This window comes from Schistocerca gregaria, chromosome 10, assembly GCF_023897955.1.
Source record: "Schistocerca gregaria isolate iqSchGreg1 chromosome 10, iqSchGreg1.2, whole genome shotgun sequence".
In the NCBI taxonomy this organism is placed as follows: domain Eukaryota; kingdom Metazoa; phylum Arthropoda; class Insecta; order Orthoptera; family Acrididae; genus Schistocerca; species Schistocerca gregaria.
The window spans coordinates 201583047-201601329 of NC_064929.1; the positions used below are offsets into that span (position 1 = coordinate 201583047).

An 18283-nucleotide genomic window follows, 5' to 3' on the forward strand; every position below is an offset into this window, starting at 1 on the left:
TGCCACGACCAGACTACAGCATGTACAGGTGATGAATTTCCATTCAAACTGTTTGAAGGGTAACATGTGGGTGAGTGTTGTCACGGAGTATGCTTATGCCCTCGCTCGGCATTCCTCTTCTCCAGTTCTGAATTGCTTGTTGAATTATTCAGTCTTTCACAGTATCTACCAGTGTTTCTTATGATCCCAACAGGCACAAAGTTGACCAGTAATACCCCTTTTTGATCCCAAAATTCAGCTGTTATGACATTACCAGCAGACGGTGTCTATTTTTTGCAACTTGGGTGAGGAGGAAAGCTGCAGTTTGTGAGATTATTGTTTGGTCTCGGGTGTAAAGCGGAAGTCCAGGCTTCCTCTCCTGTGACAACTGATTGCAAAAAGTTGTCATTTTTGTCTGCATAGCAACAAAGAAATTCACGGGAAGAATCAACTCATTGGCATTTATGGTCTCCCTTCAGCATTCACGATACCCCTCTTATGCACACCTTTCGATACTGCAGCTTTTGCATTAAAACTCTGTGAATGGTACTTTGAGAAACCTCAGAAGTCAAAATGCCAAATCATCCAGAGTGATCCATTGACCTTTACACACAGTTCACTTAACCTTCATTGCTATCTAGTCAGAAATTGGCACTCACTCGTTAATTAGTTCATCATGAACTCCAGTATCTCTACTCTAGTTCTGAACATTTTTGACATCTGTGCATGACATTCCATACACTTACACCAACTGGTGATGAATTTAAATCAGTTCAATGCCTTCTGCATTCAAAAACCAAATAAGTGCACTACTTCACATTTGGGAGTGGCATCTTCTTGATGGATGCCAAGCCGAAACTGAGAATCCCCAGAGAAGAGACTGCACGCTCATTTGGGAGAAGGGGGAGCACCAGTCAGAAGAATGTGGCCAACAGCAGCAAAGACATTTTCTGTGTTCCCAACACTGCGGAGACCTTTCTTTTGGGTTTACCCTCGTATCAACATATTTAAAGTTTTCGTCTTCTCTACAAAAAACTCCATATAGAACAACATAAAAAGTTATGTTATGTGCTTACAACATATCATGACCCAGACAGCAGCGTATAAAAAACAACATATGATGGCATATATATCAAAAATAAAACAGTAAAGCCACCATGTGTGTCTGTTTGAACAAGCTTATCCCCAAAGCTACCAGACCAATTTTGATGGGTTTTCTGTAGCTAACATGAGGCTAGTTTGGGGCAAGGCATAGGCTTTATTTCATCAAAACTGGAACCGAGTAAAGAACTGATATCATAATTTAAAGTATTATCTCAAATCGTCTGCTCAGCTTAGTATTATCAGTGTTTATTCCTCATGGCATATTACGCCTAGGAACCAATAGATGGTGCTGTTAGTTTTTTTAACTCAGGGACTGATGTATTTTTGGAAACTTACATCAGTGACAGAATTAAGTGCTGCAATCTTATCTTTACAAATATAAACTAACACTGGATTTACTTGGCCATTTGTGTGTTAAAAACTTGATATTGTTTGGCTTCTTTTGATAAGTTTTATTTGTATTCTTTTCTAGGAAAAACATATTTATTAAGTTTAAGTAGCTACTCACTATATTTTGATTTTCTTTTGTTCACGAATTAAAATGCCTAGAAGATGGTTGATTCTTTCTGAATACATAGAAATGCATAAAAGACTGAGGACTATGCTGTCTCAAGAATCCACTGAAGATCATGAGGCAGCTCAAGAACATCAGACTTTAACTTACTCTTTGAAAATTATTTCCAAAGCAAGGCATGACGAAACTATGATTGAAGGCATTGTGCGTTATCTCATTCTCCAGAAACATTCGCTCACAGAGCTTAAAGTTATTTCTCTCCAATGTAACATCACAGAAGTAGAAATCTTGACAGAAAGGTGGTGCAGGCAAGTTAGTTTTTTTCCTAACAATTTACCGTTTTGCTTCACATGTGTTCAATGCCTGGTGAACTAATGGTATGCCATGACCATAAACATAGCACAAGGCCAGACGCTACATGCTGTGGATATGGACCTTAATGTCAGTCGCATTTGAAACAGCCTATGTGACTCTCTCCAATATTAGTGAAACAAGAAAGCTCTTCATTCATGTCCCCCAATCATACTACTTCCAAGCTGCAAACAAAATGCTTTATAAGCCATAAATTCCACACATGCAAAGTCTCAGATATAGCTATAAATAAATAACTGGGCAATGCCAGTTTTTCAGTTAGTCTCTAATAAAGAGTGCAACACAAGTATAGCAGATATGGGCACAACAATCACAGATATGAAGTTCTACATGGAGAATGAAAATGTGCAAACCATACGTGGGTTCATGACAGGCGGCAAGAAAGGACCACAAAAATTTGCTACTGAGGATGCATAAAAAAAATTCAAAAACTGAAATGCAATCAGCATAACAACAAACAGGCTTTTATTTTGTCACAGAGCTTGACCAAATGTATGAATAAAGTAGTAATAATTAATTGCCTACTGGACTGCAATTAAATAACACTGAAAGTGACTCAGGCAGCATTCATTTGGTGACATCTGCAATGATGTTCACTTTCACTCTGCAGCAGAGTGGTAGAGCACTTGCCCACAAAAGGCGAAGGTCCCGTGTTCAAGTCTCGGTCTGGCTCACAGTTTTAATCTGCCAGGAAGTTTCGATGTTCACTTTGTCTTAGTTTTAGTATTTTCTGTAAGAGTGTCTTTATTACAATGATAAAATCTTGTGAAATGTTTGCTTGCTCCAAAAGATAAGTGAAAGGAAGAAATATTTCATTCCATGGGCAAAGCTGTTTAAAAAATACAAAAACATTCATGAATATGTTCTTCGATATTGAGCGAATTTGCATGTTGAAGTTACAGAATGATATGGTTAGCAGATGTGAATGTTCTTCTGTTTGAGAGTATTTTTTGGAATTAAATTATTATGAATTAAACAAGAAGCATCATTATATACGATGAACCAGAACTCCACTGACAAACTTTCATAGGTGGCAATGTGAATGAAAACAAGGAAAAAAGTCCAGTAAGCATGGCGGTTACCACTAGTTCTTCTTTGCTACTGTGAAACACATCTCTTCTACTGAACAAATTCTCATACCTCTTAAGGTACACATTTTAGATAACATGTTTAGTAGACAATTTGGATTGGTTCATACTACTAAATTTGAAAGCTTGTCTGCAGGGTTCTGGTTCACCCTGTATATCCGTTACATTGCATACAAGTGTCTGAACTTTAGTGAAAATAAATACCTTGCAAAAATATGGGTGAAAATTTATGAAAAATTAATTATATGGTCCTTCCTTTCTTCTGTTTTCTGTTCAGTTTCATAAATTATTTTGACTTCATCTCAAAACCAGTTACAGTTTTTCTGCTGGTGAAGTACAAAGGAATGACTTTGAAAAGTGTGAATTTTAAACCAAAAAATTACACAAAGCTATGCAGCAAGCATTATTCAAAACCCTTTCAGAGATATGTCCGCATACTGAAAGTTAGAATGTATGTTGGTCCTCAGATCTAAAACTCAATGAATGTGTAAGATTTTGAGATGAGAGAATGTTAATATCTCATCCACTACAAGAGTTTTCTCGTTCACCGACATTTTCCAATGTGCTACTTCTGATTTTAATATTGTTTTGGTATCTGTACTTGGTAAGCAAAAGTCACAAAACATAAATGCTTATTTATTGTAAAAGCCAGACATTATGGATATAAATTGATGCTATTTGTTATAAGAGCTTAGTACAACAGTCAGTCAAGAATCTCAAAATGCAATTACATAGGTTGAACACCACAATACTGACACTTAATTTAAGAATTTTGAATATAATCTACATTCATTTCCACAATTTTGGTCTATCTTTTACCAAGAGCACATATGCCAGCAAGATGAAGCGCACAGTCCTTCTTCCAAAGCCACTGATGGACAGATGTTTTCATGGCCGCCTCACCTTCAAAGTAAATGCCATGACAAGCAACTTTTAGTGGCCCGAACAGATGGAAGTCTGATGATGCCTGCTCAGTGCTGCACGGGGGATGTAGCAAGACTTCCCATGAAGTTTTCAAATGTCTTCAGTGGTGTGACAACCAATGTCTGGCCTCGCATCATCGTGCAATTAAGAAGAATATCCACAACAGCTTTTGTTGGTCGAAGTCAATGAAGATGTGCCGTAAGCTATTTGAGGGTTCTGACATATTGGACCAAATTTAATGTGCACCCTTCCCTCTGCTTCACAGAATACTGCAGCCATAACTTCCCTGCTGGTAGCACAGTTTTGAACTTTATCTTCTTGTGTGAGTATTTGTTATGTTAGTCCATTGACTGCCTCTATGATTCTGGTCCAAAAAGTGAACCCATGATTCATCTCCAGCCACAATTTTTCCCAGAAACTCCTCTCCTTCCAGACAGAAGCGCTGCAAGGGTTGGGAGGCAATTGTTTTTCTTGTCTCTTTATTCTGGTCAGTTAACATTCCTTGTAACCAAGTAGCACAAACCTTTGAGTATTTCAGTTGCTGAATGGCCATCATCAAGCTGCCTTTACTGAGGGAGATAATGCAATAAAAATCCTGCGCAGTCACCACGTATAATGTCATTGACTCACTGAATGTTGTGTCAACTCACTGCAATCACCGGCCTGTCACTCCACATTTTGTCAGTTGATGGTATTCGCCCCTTCAGTATAGTTACAGTGATGAACAAATTGTCTAACAGTGCTGATATCCAATGTTCAATCACTGTACATATTTTTCAGTCTTTCATGGATGCCAATGGGCATTTCACCTTTTGCATTAAAAAATTCTATCACAGAGCGCTACCTAATATAAACGTCAATGTTGACCATTTTGCAAGCAACTGCAGTACTGGCATCTGTTGATGCACCAAGTTACTACCACAGTGGATTGGGGAAGAAGCTCTGCAGAATAGTGCCAAATCCAAGTGTTTCTCTTAATAAACTTTATTTAGAAGGCATTAACTTTTTGGCTGATCTTTGTAAACCATTTCACATCTATTTCATCTTCCACTCTTGTGGAAGTGGTGAACTGCATGACTCAACAGTGCAACAGAAACAGAAATTCACTACAGAAGCATAACTGTGTTGTCTGTAAGAAAATTGTCAACGTTTTAAACATTACCTTTTTGCCTCACCAAATGTAAAAAGTGTGAGCATGTGCTGAAAAAGAATAGCTTAAAATTTTTTATGTGAAAATTCTTAAGGCTGCTTAAATAAAATGGACTTTATTAACATTCTACGTCTTTATTCTTCATGTCTACATATTTATTTCACAACATAGTCACCCTGGTCAATGAGAGACTGTTTGATGACACTGTCACTGTAGAAAGTTTTACTTTGTTCACAATCACAGCCTCACCTCTGCTTGCACCACTTCATCACTACCACAGCGAAGTCCTCGGAGGTGTTCTCTAAGTTTTAGAAACAGATAAATCGGATGGTGCCAAGTCAGAATTGTACGGAGGATGATCGATGACAGTGAACCCGAGGCATCAGACTGTTGCGAATGTGAGAGAGCTTGTGTGTGGTTTGGCATTGTCAAGATGAAGGAGAGTGTGTTCTGTGTACGGACAAACTCTTCTGTGATTAGAAACTCATTTACAGCATGCTGTTTCTGGTGCACCGACATAGTCCTCTAGTGGCAGACAGCTGCAAATATGTAGACATGAAAAATAAATATGCAGGATCTTAATACCATTTGTTTCATTTAAAAGCTTTAAGAGCTTTCACCTGAATACTTTAGAGGGATTAATTTTCAGTACGCCTTCATATAATGAGTGTATTAAAAATTGGTCAAATTAGGTTAACTGTATCATTATATATGGAACAGTAGTACATCGAGTCATTCATTTATTAAAATCATTCAGCTACAAATGAGGAAAACCGTAACTGTTGGCTCCTCTTTACACTTGGCTTTCTGACCTCTGTAATGTGACTTAGAATCAGTTTAAAACCACAACATGACAGAGACAGGAGCGTGTGTCATCTACGTGAATCTATGGTCAGATGTCATGCAACTCACCTCGGGGATGCGGTCACTGCGGACCGTGGCCTCCTGCTGTTCCTTGGCGAGTTGAGAAGAGGCGGCAGCCACGGCGAGCTTCTCTCTCACAGAGTCCAGTTCGTCGTTCAGGCGGATTATCTGCTGCTGCCTAACCTGAGCCTGAGATGAGATGAGAACACCACATATACAGTTTTTACAAGTCATCAGCTAAACACAGAAACAAGCTGCAACACTAAGACAGTAGTAACAGTTGTAAGGACTCAAAACTAAAAGCACCGACAACCAGTATCCAGTCAGTATTTTACTTCTGCTCATTTCTCTCCTCAAATCCTCCAGGGTACTTGCAGTACAGCACTAACAATGGGTCACTGGGGAACCAGTCACTTTTGAAATAATTTGACACTGGTTGCAACAGGAGACTGTGCACATAGCTGCAACACATTTTTATTTCAGGCTGGAAATTTTTTTAAACATTGTATATGCTACATTCTACATTGTTATGTGTGGCTGTGTTTCCATGTGGTACCTTGAAACACCACAAGTTGTAAGCTTTCATCATCCCACTACCTGAACTACAGCTTTATTTCTAGATCGTAATAGTGTAGTTTCATTTCAGCTATGACCACATAAAGATCCAGACATTCTTAAACTGTTCCAACACAATTTTGAAGTCTGTTCAATGCAGTAGTGCTACCACCAAGACTTTACAGGTTGCCAAAGGTGCACAAAGACTGTGTTCCTCTAAGACCTATAGTGAGTGCCATGGTTTGTCCACTATTCAATTGTCAAGTTCCTGAAACTATTATTATGGGCACATGTGGACCAGTTGGTTTCATACACTACGTGATCAAAAGTATCCGGAAACCTGGCTGAAAATGACTTACAAGTTCATGGCACTCTCCATTGGTAATGCTGGAATTCAATATGGTGTTGGTTCACCCTCAGCCTTGATGACAGCTTCCACTCTCACAAGCATATGTTCAATCAGGTGCTGGAAGGTTTCTTGGGGAATGACAGCCCATTCTTCATGGAGTGCTGCAGTGAGGAAGAGGTATCGATGTCAGTTGGTGAGGCCTGGCACAAAATCGGCATTCCAAAACATCCCAAAGGTGTTCCATAGGATTCAGGTCAGGATTCTGTGCAGTCCAGTCCATTACAGGGATGTTATTGTCGCGTAACCACTCCGCCACAGGCCGTGCATTATTGAACAGGTGCTCGAACGTCTTGAAAGATCAATCACCATCCCCGAATTGCTCTTCATGAGTGGAAAGCAACAAGGTTCTTAAAACATCAATGCAGGTCTGTGCTGTGATAGTGCCACACAAAACAACAATGGGTGCAAGCCTCCTTCATGAAATACATGGCCACACCATAACACCACCACCTCCGAATTTTACTGTTGGCACTACACATGCTGTCAGATGACGTTCACCAGGTATTTGCCACATCCACACCCTGCCATCGGATCGCCACATTGTGTGCCATGATTCTTCACTCCACACAACGTTTTTCCACTACTCAATCATCCAATGTTTATGCTCCTTACACCAAGCAAGGTGTCATTTGGCATTTACCAGTGGTGAGATGTGTAGCTTATGAGCAGCCAATCGACCATGAAATCCAAGTTTTCTCACCTCTCGCCTAACTGTCATAGCACTTGCAGTGGATCCTGATGCAGTTTGGAATTCTTGTGTGATGGTCTAGATAGATGTCTGCCTATTACACATTACGACCCTTTTCAACTGTCGACAGTCTTTGTCAGTTAACAAGAGAGGTCAACCTGTACACTTTTGTGTTGTACATGTTCCTTCACATTTCCACTCCAACAGTGGACCTGGGGATGTTTAGGAGTGTGGAAATCACATACAGATGTATGACACAAGTGACACCCAATCACCTGGCCACGTTTGAAGTCTGTGAGTTCCACGGAGCACCCCATTCTGCTCTCTCACGATGTCTAATGACTACTGAGGGCACTGATATGGAATACCTGGCAGTAGGTGGCAGCACAATGCACCCAATATGAAAAAGTATGTTTTCGGGGGTGTCCTGCTACTTTTGATCACATAGTGTATATCAAGAATTCAGCACATTTCGTCAGTAAATCAAACACCATAGTGGTTCAGCCAGAAGACATATTAGTTAGTGTTGATGTGTTGTTGTGTTGTTGTGTTGTTGTTGTTGTTGTTGTTGTTGTTGTTGTGGTCTTCAGTCCTGAGACTGGTTTGATGCAGCTCTCCATGCTACTCTATCCTGTACAAGCTGCTTCTTCTCTCAGTACTTACTGCAAACTACATCCTTCTGAATCTGCTTAGAGTATTCATCTCTTTGTCTCTCTCTATGATTTTTACCCTCCACGCTGCCCTCCAATGCTAAATTTGTGATCCCTTGATGCCTCAGAACATGCCCTACCAACCGGCCCCTTCTTCTAGTCAAGTTGTGCCACAAACTCCTCTTCTCCCCTATTCTATTCAATACCTCTTCATTAGCTATGTGATCTACCCATCTAATCTTCAGCATTCTTCTGTAGCACCACATTTTGAAAGATTCTATTCTCTTCTTGTCCAAATTATTTGTCGTCCATGTTTCACTTCCATACATGGCTACACTCCATACAAATACTTTCAGAAACGACTTCCTGACACTTAAATCTATACTCTATGTTAACAAATTCCTCTTCTTCAGAAACGCTTTCCTTGCCATTGCCAGTCTACATTTTATATCCCCTCTACTTTGACCATCATCAGTTATTTTGCTCCCCAAATAGCAAAACTCATTTACTACTTTAAGTATTGATGTGGTACAGCTATTTAGTATGGCTCCGCTCAGTGAGACGTCATGACAGCTTTTTTTCTCCCAATATTGCAGAAATGTTTAAACATTGCCTCACAAACATGTATTTCAAATGAAATGACCATTTCTATGAATAGACAGGGTGTGTGGCTACGGGGAAAGACAGATTGTGTGGCTATGGGCAGCCCCTCAAGCCGAGTTATAGCAAATTTCTTTCAGTAAAAACTCGAGGAGCACGCCGTGGAAACTGTCAAAAAGAAACCGAATATTTTGCTCTCATACGTGGATGATATGTTTATTTTATAGATACGTGGCAGAGAGAAACTAGGGTGCTTTGACAAACATCTCAGTGAGAAATTTTCTTGATATGCTAGTTTTCATGAAAGAAGGTGTTAGCTTAGGCCACACAGTTTACCAAAAACCCATGCACACAGACCATTACCTACACTGGGATTCAAACAATGAACAACAAAAGTGAGGCATCATAGAAATGTTGTTGAAGACAGCAAGGAACATCTGCAAACCAGAGCTGCTTGATACAGAATTAAAACATTTTCACTAATGCATAGCTCAAGAATGGTTATTTGTCCAGCAAGGTAAAAAGAGCATTAAGAGCATTCCGTTGGAATCGTAATGATGCACAAGAACTGTTGAAATCAAAAGTTTTCCTGCCATTCATTAAGGACATTATTGACTGCATAGGAAAAATCTTGAAAAAACAGAACATCACGGTAATCTACAAATCCGTGCCAACCACTGCAGAAAGCAGGAATTTATAGATTCCTTGTAGTTGTGGGGAGGCATATGAGGGCACTACAAAAAGAATGGTCAAAAAACAACTAGAAGGTCAAAAGGGCAATTACAAAAGGGGGGAAGATCAGCAGATCAGCTGTTATGGAACATGCTTTGCAGCTGTGAGACCACCACATTCATTTTGATTGGACTTGAGTGCCACAAGCAGATATCATGAAAGACTATACTGAGATGCCATAGAGGTTTTAAAATACCCCAGGACTTTCACATCTAGTGCTAAAGAAGATGTGTTACCAGTCTTCCACCAGGGGGTGATGGCAACAGTGGATGATGGCAACCAACAACGACCAATTGCACCCAGGTATTCAAACATATGACGCCATCCCACTGAACAGGAGCACATGTAACAGAATTCTGCTGCAGTGAGTAGCATGCCAGGGTGTGAATTGGACATGCAAAGAAGTTACGATCCCTCTTGAAAATGTAGTCAGCATATGGGGACGAAATGTTGGATTTAAATGTGAAATTCGTTCAACCACAGCATAATAGCCCAGAACATATTATTAACTGTGACATTTATAGCCAAGAAAGTTTACATTTTAAAATTTTGAAGTTGTTTTCCTCCAGTGTTTTTCATTTGGTGTTAACAAATGAAGCATTCATCTCCTTATGCAGAATGTCATTCAGACACAAGGCATGATTTTAAACTAAGTACCATCTTCAAATATGACTAAAATATTGTGACTACCTACTTAACAGGATATCTGTCCAAATTTAGAAAACAATACAGCACTGATCATGCATGATGTGTATTTGAGAAGCCCTTGGTAGGTTTCCAGAGATATGTCAGACCAAATGAAAATGCATAGTTACACGGAGCAAGTAAATCTGCTGGTCAAGACATGAACATGAGTTCACTATCACACTCCTTGCAACACTGTATCACTGAGAGATATATGAAGACAACAACTGTAGGAGCCAAAGAGAGAGAGAGAAGATGGTAATGGTGGAGCGAGGCTGTGGCAGTAAAAGACAAAGACAGATGGGTGGGGATAGGAGCTGTGAGAACAAAACAGACAGGAGACAGTGGAAATGTAAAATACAGATAATTGGAGATCATACAAAGGCCTGAGGTCTCGACCTCCTGAACTGATGAACTTTAATATGTAGGTACAGGGGAGGGCACATTTTGTACCAAAATTTTAATTACATGAGCATAGGGGATAAACAACTTGGTCCCCTAGAATATTTGAGTTGCTGAGGTGTGGTGGATTGGTTGGTTGGTTGGTTTGTTTGGGGAAGGAGACCAGACAGTGAGGTCATCGGTCTCATCGGATTAGGGAAGGATGGGGAAGGAAGTCGGTCGTGCCCTTTGAAAGGAACCATCCTGGCATTTGCCTGGAGTGATTTAGGGAAATCACGGAAAACCTAAATCAGGATGGCCGGACGCGGGATTGAACCGTCGTCCTCCCGAATGCGAGTCCAGTGTCTAACCACTGCGCCACCTCGCTCGGTGAGAGGTGTGGTGGAGAAAGTGTCAATGGGAAAGAAAGACAAAAGGGGGCAGTGTAAGTGAGAGAGGGCACAGTGGCAGTGGAGTGTACTGTAACTCAATGGGACAAAGGAGAGAGTCATACGTAGACAGTGAGATATTGTCTATGAGGGCTTAACCACAAACAGAGACTGGCTAAAAGGATTCAGAATGTTCCGTGTTAAAAGAGTACAAATATGTTTGTACAATAAAACTTTCAGTTAGGAAGGTGGAATGAGGATTGAGGCAGCTGGTTCACCACTTTTTGTCAGAGTTTTTTTAAGGGAAACATAGTCCCCTTTTTGTGTTCCAACAGGAGCAAATTTCTGCTCATGAAAATATACATAGTTGAGTCTGTAGTGGACTCTTATTTAAGCAGAGTTGTTCCATTGCCTTCTGCCAATAACCTGTCTACTGCAACTGTGAAGGTAAGGTTGTATCATGCCTGTGGGAAAAGATGAATTTGATACTTGAAGCACGGTGAGGGCAGGAAGTAGAGTGGTACCAAACAGTGAGGTCATTGGTCTCGCCAGATTAGGGGAGGATGGGGAAGCAAGTAGGCCTTGCCCTTTCAGAGGAATCACCCTGGCATTTGCCTGAAGCGATTTATGGAAATCACGGAAAACCTAAATCGGGATGGCTGGACATGGGTTTGAACCATTGTCTTCCCGAATGCGAGTCCAGTGGGCTAACCACTGTGCCACCTCACTCAGTTTTTTGAGTTGCACACCTGGAAATGCAGTTTCATTTTTTCACACCATAACAGAGCAGGTTGATACACACCATGCTACTGTGTATGCACTCCTATTTCACGCATGAATGACTACATAAAATTTTCACTAACATTCTTTTCAAAATTCCAATGTTAAATTTACTACATTAAGCACATAGGATGCATATTATCAAAACAGTAGCAACAAATCCCCCCCCCCCGCCCCCCACATAACTTTATTTTTCAGGTCCTTCATTTCCAATGAGCTAATTAGTTCTGTCAGAAACAATGGTAATCAAAAGTTATTGTACTTATAAAAGTTTGTACAGTTAGATGTAGGGGAAAGTAATAGGTAAATTCTGAAAGAAAGATGACTTCCAAATAAAATGAGCTATTCTTTCTCTTTACAGTAAAGGGTTTACATTAATTAGTTTAAAAGATAGTGTTATTTAAAGATTTCACCTGGTCCAAACTTTCTGTGTTAGTTATAGCAAAAGACTATCATTTTTTCAGGATATGTTGATATACCTTTGACAGATAGACTTTTCTGAATCCAGTGAGGAGTAAGTGTGTCTAATTAAAAGTTACTAAATTTTCAATAACTAAATTCTAACATGTAAGATGGATCCCATAGTCACAAATCTGGGATTCCCACTGCATAGGCATAAATGTGTACTGCTTAGCCTAATAGGTACTTCTCATAAGAAATAATATATAAACAAAATACACTGACAAAACCAATGGCCAATAAAAGATGAACTTTCTGACCTTTTGAATTTGTAAACTATTATAAATTAACGAAGTTTAATGATATTCTAAATTGAATCTATATAGGACCAACACTCACTCCATTTTCAGTCAGTCTGCTTTTAGTTTTGACTCTTCCTCCAGTCTGAGCTCTCGCTCATTCTGTCCATTCCACTTTTAGTCTGTGGGTGTTCTTTAGTCCAGCCTTGGGAACACTTTCAGTTGCATCCCTGTTCATGTGAACCGAGCTGAGAGAACATATTTTATAGCAATGAATAATAAGCAATCAGAATGTGTGTTTCCAAACAGTGGAAACTCCAGGTTGGAATACCAACAACGCAGGAAAAGATAGATTGTTACTTACCATAAAAATGACACATTAGGTTGCAGAACAGGCTCAATTAAAAGACACTTACACGTTACCTTTCAGCCACAGCATTCAGCAGAAAAAGAAAGAGAGATACACACCATTCATTCACACAAGCAAGCATACCTCACGCGCACATGACTGCCGCTCGGGTCGGAATGCAACTATCATGTGGGGTGGAAGGAGTGATCACAGAGATAGAGAGTGCAGGTGGGGGGGAGTGCTGTCTGGCGGAGTGTATGGGGCTCCATTCCCTGTGCCACTCTCACGCTCACTCCCTTGCCACAAGCGTTATATCCCTTTGGAAGACCCAAGACTGAGACCTGTCCAATCCACTGACCCAGCAATTCCTATTCCAGTCCTGTCACAGGCTTATCCTATCCTGTCAGAGGCCGCACCACCTGTGAAAGCAGTCATGTCGTAAGTCAGCTCTGCTGCAATCATTGCACAGCTTTTGTATTGGTATGACTACCAACCGGCTGTCCACCAGAACAAACACTCACAGCCAAGCTGTGGCCTAGAGCAAAGTAGACCATCGTGTGGCTCAACATAACATGCTCGATTTCAATGGCTTCTTCACTAACCGAGCCATTCAGTTTGCCTCCTCCACCACCAGCTTTTCTCGACTGTGCAGATGGTAGTTATCCTTACAATACATTCTCCAGTCCCAAAATTATCCCAACCTCAACCTATGGTAGAATATTGTCCCCACACCCTTCATCCAACAGTTTCAACCCCCTCTGTCTAATCACACCTTCCCCATTCTCATCTCTCACTCTCTTTGTTTGCTGCTTTCTGCCGACACACCCACCCATCTTTCCCTGCTCCTCTTCTTATTGCTTATTTTTTCCTCACCTCTCTGTCCCACAATCTCCTGATGCCGTGCCTGTTGGCATTCTAGTTCCTGTATGGTCCACCAGACAGTGCTTTCATCTCCCCCACCTGTACACTGCTACTGCTACTGCTACTCCTTCTCCTTCTCCTTCTCCTTCCCCTTCCCCTTCCCCTTCCCCACCCCCTCCAGATTGCTGCTTCTGTGCCATGTGACAGCTGCATTCTGGTTTGAAGTGTTCAAGTTGGTGGCCATGTGTCCGTAAGATGTGCTTGCTTTTGTGAATGAACAGTGTGTGTTTCTCTTTCTTTTTCTGACTAAGGCTGTTACCAAAAAGCTCATGAGTAAGTGTCTTTTAATTGCTCCTGTATGCAGCTTAATGTGTAGGTAGCAGTCTATCTTTTCCTATATTGCAGAATACGTGTTTTATATATCTAAAAACAAAGATGATGTGACTTACCAAACAAAAGCGCTTTTGTTTGGTAAGTCACATCATCTTTGTTTTTAGATATATTTTTCCCATGTGGAATGTTTCCCTCTATTATATTCATATCAGAATATGTGTTTTGGATCATTTGAACAATATTTGTGACTAATAACAGTTCTAAGACTTTTTCTATGTAAACGCATGAGGAGATACCACAAAAAATACCAGAATTATTTTTTAAAAGCTATATATTTTCAAATTGTTTACAAAACAACCTTACCCCCTTCAAAATACTCTCCATTACAACTAATACATTTGTCCCATTGATGCTACAACTGTTCACAACATTTTTTTGCAGTAATCTTTAGAAATGATTGACAGCTCCACCCTTTTTTTCCAAATTGGTGTCTTTTCACACCCCTTTTCATGCGAGAAAATAAGAGAAAGCCACATGGAACCAGGTCAGCCCAAGTAAGGTGCGTGGGACAGCAGAACCGTGCCATTTTAAGGCAAAAACTGTCTAACAGAGATGGCTGTGTGTGCAGGTGTGTTGTCGTGGTTTTGACGAACACTGTTGCTCTATCTACTGAACACTTCCAAATAAAAGGTTTGATTGACGGCCTGACCAGTGGGGGAGGGGGGGGAGGCGGGGGGGGGGGGGGGGGGCAAACATTTTGTTGATTCGGGCTGTTGACGGATCTCCAGAAGGAGGTTTGTCATCAATTAACACATCACCATTTTTAAATTGAGCAAATCACTTGCACACTTGAGTTTTCCCCATAGTGTCATCTAGGTAAGCTGTTTTCAACTTTAGAACAGTTTCAGAAGCATTTTTACCAAGTAGGAAATAAAATTTCACACTGCACGTTCTTCATTTAAACTTGCCATCTTAAAAAATTAAACAAGAACAAAACAGTGCTAGCAAAAACAAGCACTGCAGATGAACAGAAAAAGCCAGGTCGACAACACAGATGGCACTGAACTGACAGTGAGTTGCGCTATAAACTCCTAGCGGCAGAAATTCGTACAGCACAAGCTCCACCCGCATCAACATTATTCCAGTTTCTTTTGGGTGCTCCCCGTATGTTCACTTCATCTGTACTGTGAGAGTTTTACCTTATGAATAAATAAGAACTATTATGCTCTGCACGTGTTCATACTAACTACCTCTCAGTAAACATTAGAGACTATGAGAGACTCGATCATCAGCTATACATTTCAAATATAAGTTCTTCAACCGTACTTCCAGGTGATGATCGACCAAAACTGCGGAGTTACCGAGGCTTATTCCGAAACAAGTAGGACTACTTTAGTGAGAACACGTGAAAACTGTCTGCACTCACCAGGAGGTGAGCCTCCTCCAGCTGCTCCTGCAGGGAGCTGCAGTGTGCCTCCAGTCGCCGCACCTCTGCGGTCAGCAGCGCAGCAGATGCCCCGCCTATGTCCTGGCCACTATCTGTGCCGAGCGGGGCCAGCCGTCCGCCAGCCGGCAGCGGCCGCTCAGGAGCCACTCCTGTCTCCTCCAGTGCTGCCACCTGCTCCAGTTGCTCTCTGCAACGAGTAAACAGAGGGCCGCCAGTCAGGTTGTTCTGGTGAAAAAAGTGGGAAGGGGTGGACCGACAACCGACAGACGGACAGTTGGCCATCTGTCATGACATAGTACCAGATAGTGAGATAACAGTGACTTACCACAAACAGGATGAGTCAAAAAGGACTTTACAATTTTGGAAGTAAAACAGAAATTTACTGTGGTAACTTACAGAATCAGCAGATGTGTCATTTTGTAGCGAACAATCTCAAGTTTGATTCACGTAGTGCATCAATGACACTTTCCACTGCCAGGATCGCCATCCTAGTGCACACTTAAAATGGGTACTTTCACTAATGTGGAGTGTGGTTGCTGTGTGTTTTTGTCTTGTGAAACCACTTCTGCAGTAACTCTTTGGCATAAATTTTGCACTGAATACCCTAAACAACCTCCACTATTGGGTGAAGTTGTGGGGACATTATGTTACAATGGGCTGAGGCCGGGATAACTGCGAGATAAGAGAATGTGCTGTAAGCATAACTACTATCTGCACAGTTCAAAAAAAGCTGGTGGTGCAGGGGATGATCTGGCTGGCTCAGGCAGTGGAAGCGGCCACTGAAAGCTAGCGTGTTATGTTCAGCTGTACATTGTGCAACATGCTGGTCTACTTTTACTCTCGGCCACAGTTTGGCAGTGGGTGTTCATCCTGGTGGGATGCTGTGCAATGATTGCAGCAGAGCTGGCATATGACACGGCTGCTTTCTCAGATGGCCCAGTGTCTGATGGGGGTAGGATAAGTCTGTGTCAGGACTGGAATACATAGTGATGAGTTGGTGGATTGGATAAGTCTTCCACAAGGATCATATCCTTGTGGCAAGGGCTCGGGTTTGGGCATAAGAGCGTTGTCGAGACGGGCTGTTCATTGCGACACGATAAATCGACAGGTTCCCTGCGTGTCACTGGTACTGTGTATCTGGATACGCTTGAAAGCTTTTTAATTCTACAGATCAGTGAAGATGTCAGACACTTCACAAACTCATTTCCTCATGAATGTTTGAGGTTTCCTCAGTAATCAAATTCCCAGGTGTGGATTGGCTATGAAAGGCCAATTGCACGCCCACTTCACTCCCCGCACTTGACACCACTCTATTTCTATCACTGGAGTTTCATCATCGACCATACGTATGTTCTGTTTCCTACCAAACATTTTAACGACTTGAAAAATCAAATATACTCTGTCGTTGCACAACTTACACCCAATTTGCTGCCATGAGTGTGGGGTGGCATGTGGCATGTTTGCTACATCACAAATGGTAGTTACATCCAACCAAAATGACACCTGACAATTTTATGTGAAACTTGAGGTTGGTTGCTATAAAATGACCCATCTACCAATTCTGCAAGTTCTCTCAATAAATTTCTTTATCATTCCAAAGCTGTAAAGCCCTTTTTAACTATCCCTGTATAATGTTTGACCATAGACATCTCAAAACACTCCTCACAGTTGGCAACACTATCTATATTACTAAAATGCTAACCCAGAACTTGTTACCAGTTATTGTGTAGGGGCAACAAAAATTCAATTTACAATATTTCCCATAATTATTTACCAAATTTAAAATGCTGTTTCAATCTACTCACTAACAGATTTAATTTTATGTAAAAAGTTTAAGACAGTAAGATAAGTATTACAGTTAGAAACTGTAAGCGATGGTGCACAAAATACCCGGACTTAATTCATACAGTATTTGAGATTTTTCTCTAAGTTCCACTACTTTCTCTCATCTTTTGGGCAGCATACAAATCCTGCAGCTGAGGAACTGGCTGTCTTTTGAGGAGATCCACAAATCAATCCAATTTTGCATTTGTTTGTATGACCAGAAACGCTTGTCAGCCAAGCCGTGTTTCATTGACCGAAAAAAGTGGTAGTCACAGGGGGGAATACAACAGGTGGGGTAGGACTTCCTATTTCAATGTTTGCAAGTATATTTTTATGGGTTTTGTGACATGGGGTCAAGTACTGTCATGCTGCACCTTCTCACGACTAATGATATACTGTGGCTGTTCAGAGCTCAGCTCAGACACATCAGTTGCATTTGATAACGATCTCCTGTGATGGTTTCCATCTGTTTCAGTAGTTTCAAGAACCTTCTCTCTCCCCATGTCATACAAATTTTTAATGTCAAAATATCCATCAGCATTGAAAATTAAAACTTCCAGCAAATGATGAGAAGTGGGCTCGGAAGTTGACATATTCAATCAAGAATAACTTTATGATTCAATCAAAAACTGGCCAATATTTTGATGGTGTTATGTGTAAGCTTATTGTATGACACTTATGACTTACCACCTGCACCATCATTTGCTGCTACTGCCATCTATTGCAAAACAGTGAAAGCAAAGTTACAACCCTAATAAATTTCAGCTGCCCATGCAGTAAAACTGCAACATCACCCATGACACCTTAATTTATTACTTCTTTACAATTAACTTTACTGGCAACACACTTTGCAGACACTATTTACACGCACTGATGAAGTAACACTCTATGATCACCTGCTTAATAGC

At 40.9% G+C, this 18283-nt stretch overlaps 1 protein-coding gene across 5 annotated transcripts in view; it reads right to left on the reverse strand.

Moving 5' to 3' along the window:
* LOC126293638 (leucine zipper transcription factor-like protein 1) overlaps positions 1-18283 on the reverse strand; it is a 50705-nt gene that overhangs the window by 20849 nt on the left and 11573 nt on the right. For all 5 annotated transcript variants that reach the window (XR_007552330.1, XR_007552329.1, XM_049986915.1 and 2 more), the window contains 2 exons: positions 15531-15738; positions 6044-6184 (listed from right to left, as the gene is read on the reverse strand). Coding sequence is in view for 3 of the 5 variants with exons in the window: in XM_049986915.1 (XP_049842872.1) it covers positions 6044-6184; positions 15531-15738 (349 nt within the window). In the remaining 2 variants the exon portion in view is untranslated. The remainder of the gene's footprint in view (positions 1-6043; positions 6185-15530; positions 15739-18283) is intronic.